Genomic DNA, 8677 nt, shown 5'->3' on the forward strand with positions numbered 1-8677 from the left:
ATACATGTCTGAATTCTTAGAAAAACAGCACAACTCAGGTTATGTCTGTTTTATTGGTTATATTGAGGCTGCGCTCCATTGAAGTGAATGTTGTAGAGCAGCAATACCACACACAACCTGTAGGCATGGCTGGCATTGTATTTGGAAAAAGGTAGCCATGTTTTTCCAATTCCAGACAATATCTTAAAAACGGAAGACCCTTTCAGAATCTGTCAGGATTGATTATGTAAAGTCCTGTAGTATGGTTTCTGGGCGTTTCCCGCAGATATCGGTGGCGTGATACTTGCTTCTAATGAAACTTTTCTTTGCTCCTGTGTAACTTGTGAAGCCTGCGAGCTGCTGGATTCTCTGGAGAATTTTTTGTAAGTGGTCGGTAAAGTGACGGGAATGGACGTGGTTGTTTGTATAGACCGGCTCGTAACCGTCTTGGCATCTTCGATCGATTTCTTGAGCCTCAAGTGAGCCCTTTCCAAGTCCTCTCTTTCTTTTTTGCTTTCCTGCAAAAATTGAGCCAGCTGGGTGTTTTCTTTTGATAGATCTCGCATTTTTCTCTCCATGTCCTTGAGTTGAGTCTGCACCTCGGATTTTTGCTGCTGTGTCTGTACAATGATAGGAACCATTTCTCGGAGCTGCACAGAGAGAAGGTGGTTGTCCTCTTTCAGATGAGAACACTGGTCTTCCTGCTCATATAGCTCCTTGATGATATCCTTGGTCATTTTGCCTTTAAATCTTGGATTCCCTTCTAGGCCCAGGTCTAATCTGAGTTTCTTCACAGTTCGGTGAAGATTCTTGTTTTCGTTGGTCACTTCTTTAAGCTTGGCTTTCAATTCCTGTATCTGGGAACGTGAAGACACCTCAAGTAGCTTCAGCTTGTCCCTGGCTGATTCCTCTCTTCGGAGGGCATCATCTCTTTCCTTCTGACACTTCAGCACAATTCGACTTACTTCATATGAAGACATGTAGGACCTAACCAGAGGGTGCCTGGACGGATCGGAGAGGCTGACGTCTGTGGAGGATCTAAGAAAAAAAGATATCAAGTCATCTGCTAAACATCACAATAGAAATACATATTTTACTGAATCTCATTCATGCACTGGGTGAAAACTCTGCAGTGTAACTTAATCCATGGTGAGAATTGTAAATTTTCAGCAAGTCAGGTTCCAGATTTCACCCTTTGAGGCCGATTTCAAATGTCCTGACATTTCCGGTTCCAGAAAAAGGGTTCAGGAGATGTCAGTGTCTGTGTATGTAATACTTGCAGTGCAACTGTGGGACTATTACTCCCATCAGCCAACACCTGCTGCCGTTAATAACAGTGACAGCAGGAGTGGCTGATGGGAGTATTCCTCACCCACTGCCTGCGCTATAAATAAATGAAAAAAACGGCGTAGGTTCCCCTGATTTTCTACAACCAGCCAGGCAAAATTTACAGCTGGGCGCTGCAACTCAGCTGTCAGCGTTAGCAAGGCTGGTTGTCAAAAATAAGGGGGGACTCAATCGTTTTTTAAATTATTTATTTAAATAATTAAAAAATACAGCATTGGTACCCCTCTATTCTTGATAACCAACCTTGCTGAAACTGACAGCTGACATTTGCAGCCCCCAGCTGTGAGTTTTGCTTGGCTGGTTATAGAAAATACAAGGGAACCCACGCTGTATTTTTAATTTATTTATAGTGCAGGCAGCGGGTGATGAATACTCCCATCAGGTGTAGGCTGATGGGAGTAATAGTCCCATCAGCCGCCGCCTGCTCTCATTGTTATCACTTTAATATAACTCTCATCATTCTTCCCTACTCATGCTGGTCACTGACAGAGCAGGGGAGAATGATGAGCCGTCCTCAGCACCTGGCTACGGGGAACAGCGTTGACTGTACCGCTGCTTCTCAGGCGCCAGGACGCGTCTCATTGATGACATCCCAGTGTGCCATCCATGTGCACGTGTGACACACATAGACCAATTGAAATCTACATTGTTGTGCACATGTCCGTGTGTTTTCATGGACCGTGTGACCCACACGTAGAAATGTCCATTTTTACCGCCAGCACAGGCCGCAAAACGTCATGCACACGAATGACACACTAAGATGTCATCCGTGTGACACACAGAGACACTAGGGAAGCATCGGTACAGTAATCACTGTTCTCAGGTGCTGAAGACGGCTCTCATCATTCTTCCCTGCTCTGCCGGCAATCAGCGCGAGCAGGGTAGAACGATGAGAGTTATATTCAAGTGAGAACAATGACAGCAGGCGATGGCTGATGGGGCTATTACTCCCATCAGCCTACACCGGCTGCCAATAATAACAGTGGCCGCAGGCGGCTGATGGGAGTATTCCTCACCCACTGCCTGCACTGTAAATAAATGAGAAAAACGGCTTGGGTTCCCCTGTGTTTTTTTTTAACCAGCCAGGCAAAACTGACAGCTGGGGACTGCAATCCTCAGCTGTCAGTGTTAGCAAGGCTGGTTGTCAAGAATAGAGGGGTCCCCACGCTGTTTTTTTAAAAACATTATTTAAATGACAAGCAGCCTTGCTAAAGCAGACAGCTGGGGGCTGATATTCTCAGGGTGGTAAGGAGCCATGGATATTGACCCCCCAGCCTAAAAACAGCAGCCCCCAGTCGCCCAGAAAAGGCACGTCAATTAGATGTGCCAATTCTGGCGCTTTGCCCAGCTCTTCCCACTTGCCCTGTAATGGTGGCAAGTTGGGTTCATATTTATGAGGTCAATGTCACCTTTGTATTGTCAGGTGACATCAAGCCCACGGATTAGTCATAAGGAGGAGTCTATAAGACACCTATCCATTATTAATCCTATAGTTATCTGTTAAATAAAGACACATGCAAAATAAAAAGGACTTTATTCTGGCTGTGTCTTTATTTACCATACAACTATAGGATTAGTAATGGATAGGTGTCTTATAGACGCCTCTCCATTACTAATCCGTGGGCTTGATGTCATCTAACAATACAAAGGTGACCTCAACCCTGCAAATATGCAGAGCATGGGAGAATGATGAGAGCCGACTTCAGCACCCGGCAGCGGGGAGCAGCGCTTACTGTACCACTGCTTCTCTGGCGCCCGTCCGTGTGGTACTGATGCGGCACATGTGTGCAAGTATCACACACAGACACACACTATTATCTCTAGTAGTGGAAAAAACGGACGTGTGAAACCGGCCTGAGGATGTGTTCCCACGAATTTTTGGTGACTTTTGGACGCTACATATTTTCGCTTTACAAAAATCTGTGTCTTACAGTTTCAGCAAAGTGGATGTGTTTTATGTTTTTTTTTCGCATTGTAAATCGACCCACAGTGCGTGTTTCAAATCCACAAAATGTCAATTTCTCTTCCCCATCAAATTGCATTAGATGCGGAAAATCCGCAGGTAATCAAGTGCGACTCCCCTGCTGAAATGCACTAAAAAGACGTATAATTCGCACAAGACTATATCAGTAAAGTTTTTCCAAAGCCGAATATCAGCAAAATAAAAAACGAAGCAGCTTTCTTTAAAGTATAACATAGCAAAAAGGGACAAAAACTGTAAAGTCAAAAGCACGAAAAAACACGTGTTAAAGCGCACTAAAAACGCAACGAAAAAAATGCAAATAATTTTTGCTTTATGGATGCAGAAATGCTGCAACATCAAAAAGTCAGGAATTACTCATCGTGGGAACATAGCCTTGCAACGCAGAGGGTAAAAACATGGCAAATAATCAGTATCTCTACAACAAAATCTGCAAAATTTGGTGCTGATTTTGTCAGTGCAAAATTCCTGCACCAAATCAGTTTCATAAAAGCAAACCATAGTCCACCCAGAACCAATAGGGTAAAATGTGCACACATTCAGTATTTGCAACAGGTTTTTCGAATGCAAAAAAAAAAAGTATTGTCAGTAAAAACCTTGCATAAAATAAGCATTTTTTTTCTGTATTTCTGCAGGTGTTTTGATGTGTTTTTGAATGGGCGAAACACGCTGTGAAACCACTGAAAGAATTGGCATGCTGCAGATTTTTTTTTATTTAAAAAAAAGCACTGGTGGATCAAATCTGCAAGGAAATAATAAGCTTCGTGTGCATGAGATTTTAGAAATCTTATTCTTTTTGCTGGTACTGTCAAATGCTGCATTTTTTTTCAGCTGGATTCATACACAGAAAAATATGCAACGTGTTAAGAAACCCATACATGGTGGATTTGCATGCAGATGCTTATTTCAGCACCAGCAAAATGGATGTCAGTTTTAAGAAATCTCATGCACATGCTGTGGAAAAGATCTGCACCAGGAACTGACATGTAGTATGGATTTTATGTTCATTTATGCTGCATAGTGGATTTCACCTTTCACAGTACACAGGGCAAAAATCTTTGCTGATACAGGTTTTATAGTCACACATGGTTGTGCCCTAAAGAGCTGAACATTATTTTTAACACTGTTTTAGACTTACTGCAAACAATGTTAGCACAATTATGAAACATGTTATCCCACATATATATAACACTATCAAAATAAACTATACTTATATTTGTGACTGCAGATTTATACAGATCTATCTACATTTTATAGTAGATTATCTTGTAATAGTCACAAAGTACTACTCTCTTATTGTCCCTGCAATCAGTGCAACCAGGCAACGCTGATTAGACTTGTATCACCCGCTGGGTAGCGCGTATTAAAGAATAAAAATGGAGTGGGGTCCCCCTTAGGCCATGTTCACACGTTCCTGATTTCCCTGCTGTTTTTTCTGCACTAAAAACCGCAGCTCTTGGCAGAAAACGCAGGTGCGTTTTTTGGTGCGTTTTTTTTATGCATTTTTTGATGCGTTTTTTTTTATGTGGTTTTTAGTGCAGTTTCTGTGTGTTTTCTAGGAAGTTTTTTTTAGGGTTAAAATGGCTGAAAATACCCTAACCCTACCCCTAACCCTACCCCTACGCCTAACCCTAGTTCTAACTGTAGTGGGAAAAAAAAAAATTCTTTATTTTATTATTGTTACTACCTATGGGGGTGATAAAGAGGGGGGGGCATTTACCTTTTTTTTATTTTGATCACTGTGAGGTTATCACAGTGATCAAAATGTGCCTGGAACGAATCTGCCGGACGGCAGATTCGGCGGGCGCACTGCGCATGCGCCCGCCATTTTGGAAGATGGCGGCGCCCAGGGAGAAGACGGCCGGACGGACACCGGGAGGCCCGGTAAGTATAAGGGGGGGGAGATTAGGGCACGGGGGGGGGGGGTGGCTGTTGGGGGCGTCGGAGCACGGGGGGGTGGCATCGGAGCATGGGGGGGCAGCCACACTCCGCCCACGCACTTCCTGCTGCAGTGGTTCTGCACCACAAACCGCAGAAAACCCGCAGATATTTTTTTCGTCTGCGGGTTTTACTGCGGGTTTGACCTCACAATGGAGGTCAATGGGTGCAGAACCGCTGCAGTTCCGCAAAAAGAAGTGACATGGTACTTCTTTTTTACCACAGCTATTCAGCACGGCTTTTTTCGCGATTTACCGCAATGTGGGCACAGAAGTTCCTGTTTTCCATAGGGTACATTGTAATGTACCCTGCATGGAAAACAGCTGCGGACCCGCAGCGGCAAAATCGCAGCGGTTCCGCATTAAAAAAAGGATTGTGTGAACATGGCCTTAATTTTCCTAACCAGCTAAGGGAAAGTCAACAGCTGGGGGCTGATGTTAATATTCTGGGAAGGGGCCAATAGCCATAACGGTTATGACTATTAATATCAGCTCACAGCTGTTTGCTTAGCCTTTACTGGTTATTATAGGGATGACCCCATGAGAAAAAAAAATGACTTGGAGTCCCCCTATATTTGGTAACCAGCTAAGGCTAAACAGGCAGCTGCGGGATGATATTAATAGCCTAGGAAGGGACCATGGATATTGTCCCCCATCCAGACTAAAAACATCAGCCCCCATCCCCCCCTGAAATGGTGCATCCATTAGATGTGCCAATTCTGGTGCTTAGCCTTCGCTCTTCCCACTTGCCTGATGCGTTGGCAAGTGGGGTAATAGTTCTGGGGTTGATGTCAGCATTTTTGTTTGCTGACATCAGACCCTTGGGTTAGTAATGGAGAGGCGTCTATAAGGCTACTTTCACACTGGCGTTTTTTCAATACGTCGCAATGCATCGTTTAGGGGAAAAACGCATCCTGCAAAGTTGTGTGCAGGATGCGTTTTTGCCCCATAGATTAACATTAGCGACGCATTGCGACGCATTGACACACGTTGCAACCGTCGTGCGACGGTTGCGCCGTGTTGTGGCGGACCGCCGGGAGCAAAATAGTTACATGTAACGTTTTTTGCTGCCAACGGACTGCTTTTTCCGACCGCGCATGCGCGGCCGTAACTCCGCCCCCACCTTCCCGCACCTCACAATGGGGCAGCGGATGCGCAGGAAAAATGCATCCGCTGCCTCCGTTGTGCCTCCGTTTCACTGCTAGCGTCGGAACCTCGGCCCGACGCAGAGTCCGACGCTAGTGTGAAAGTAGCCTAAGACACCCCCATTATTAACACCATCATCAAATTTAATAAAGACACAGACAGTAAAGTCATTTAATAGAAATAAACACGCAAAATCCTTTGATTGGAATAAACACTCCTCAACCCCCCTACATTAATGCCCATGTCCCGCAACGGTCCAGATGGTTTGGGGAGCAGTCACATCAGTGATGGGACTGCTCATGATGCCAGCCAGAACACACTGAGCTGAGCATAAGAGCCACTGCCTGTGACCAGCGATGACATCATTAAGGTTACCGCCAGTCACACGCAGCCGTGTTCTCATGCTCAGCTCAGTGTGTTCCGGCTGGTGTGGTGAGTGGTAGCAACACTGATGTAAAAAAAACAGCTGACATCAACCTCACAACTATTATCCCATTTGCCACCGCACCAGGGCAAGTGGGAAGTATAGAGGCTAAGAGCCAGAATCTGCACATCTAATGAAAGCGTAATTTCTTGGCCTGCTGAGGGCTGATGTTCTTAGTCTGAGAGGGGGCCAACATCCATGGCCCATTCCTAGGGTATTAATATCAGACAGCAGCTGTTTAGTCTTTGCTGGTTAATAAATATGGGGTGACCCACGTTACTTTGTTTGGGTCCCCTTATAATAACTAGTAAAGGCTAAGCAAACAATTGTAAGCTTATATTAATAGCCTGGCAACCTTTATAGCTATTGTCCCCTTCCCAGAATATTAACATCACCCCCAGATATCGGCTTTCCCTCAGCTGGTTATGAAAATTAAAGAGAACCCCCACAACATTTTTATTTACGGTAAATAATAAATACAAGTGCAGAAAAATAAGCACACTAAGCACCGATTAGAAATCACACAAACATATTTCTATATATCATGTTCCTCATCGCTGTCTATCTCTATCTTTGAACATTTTTAATACGTAAAACTAGTTAATTTCTATGCTGAATTTGATTCCATACATGTCATACTGACAGCACACGGACACACGGACGGCACACTGACACGAACCACGGAACTCACCCATCACCAGGACATGTGAAGGAGGCCTTACACCCATAGGAGCTTTTACTACCTCCTATGTTATATTATTAGACATTAATATGGAGTTGGCTCCTTCGCCGTTACAACAGCTCCTAATATTTGGGAAGACTTACTACAAGATTTTGGAGGCTCCTGTGGGAATTTTTGCCGCTTCATCTAGAAAAGCATTTGTGAGGTCAGACCCTGATGTCGGGAAGATGCCGGGCTCAAAATCTGCCATCTAGGTTATCCGAAAACTGTTGGATGGGGCTGAGCTCTGCTGGATGTTTTTTCCACCTAACTCTCCCAACCATGTCTGTATGGACCTTGTGCACTTAGGGCAGTCATGGGGAAAAGCAAAGGGTCTTCCCCAAATGGATGTTATACACTGGAGGGGGGCGAGGGGCCGGATGTTATACACAGGGGACAATGGACTGAATGTAAAGCATGAATTCAGTTATTAAAATGTCCCAATACTATTCTCCATATAGTGTACACTATGAGGCAGTTAGCTCCAGGTCAGCAGAGCTGCCGGGTGAGAGGAGCATTGCAATCCGAAAATGTTCCGCACTTCAAAGGCGTGTGAATTTTTCCTTATACGTACGACATGTTTGTTTTTTTAAGTGTAAAACTATACAGTAAAATTGATCTAATATAGGATCCGAAAAGTCTGATAATGTAATTATATAGACATGCATGTCATGTGGAATTTAGCAGAAGCAGAGATAACAAAAGAATATATCCTAATTAAAATATATTTATGACAATCAGTCAGGCCACCATCTAGTTCAGTATATATTTACGTAGAAGCGTAGGGAGATAAAAAGTTATTTTAACGTTGTGCAAATAGAAATAAATGAAACTTACTAATATACTTTAGTTATACATTCCGCATCAAAGTCCCGGCGTCCTGGCAGCTTCACATCCGCTCTGAGCTTCCCTCCTCTCGGTGTCAGTAATGTCATGAGGTTGGTTGTCAGGGTCAGTACATTAGTGAAGCTTCGCCCCCTTCATCACGTGACGAAACTTGCGTCACAACCAACGAGAGGGTGGAGCGGCCAAGGCAGAAAAAGGGCCACTAAAATTAAGACATATGTGTGCCGATTTCATAATTAATGTATATTACTAAATTCAAAATCGGTCAAATAACATTTTACGGCCCTTTAAAACTT

General features: G+C 44.0%; 1 protein-coding gene across 1 annotated transcript; it reads right to left on the reverse strand.

The window, feature by feature from the left end:
- LOC138647518 (uncharacterized) lies at positions 1-8477 on the reverse strand. The gene is made up of 2 exons (XM_069736555.1): positions 8373-8477; positions 1-1017 (listed from the first exon to the last, which is right to left on the reverse strand). The coding sequence occupies exon 2, from the start codon at positions 957-959 to the stop codon at positions 213-215; it is 747 nt and encodes a 248-aa protein (XP_069592656.1). The 5' UTR covers positions 960-1017; positions 8373-8477; the 3' UTR covers positions 1-212.
- Positions 8478-8677: the final 200 nt, after the last annotated feature.

This window comes from Ranitomeya imitator, chromosome 8, assembly GCF_032444005.1.
Source record: "Ranitomeya imitator isolate aRanImi1 chromosome 8, aRanImi1.pri, whole genome shotgun sequence".
Classification (NCBI taxonomy): domain Eukaryota; kingdom Metazoa; phylum Chordata; class Amphibia; order Anura; family Dendrobatidae; genus Ranitomeya; species Ranitomeya imitator.

Excerpts from the sequence above, each read along its gene's own strand:
- LOC138647518 (XM_069736555.1), bottom strand. The coding sequence starts at position 959 with ATGTCTTCATATGAAGTAAGTCGAATTGTGCTGAAGTGTCAGAAGGAA.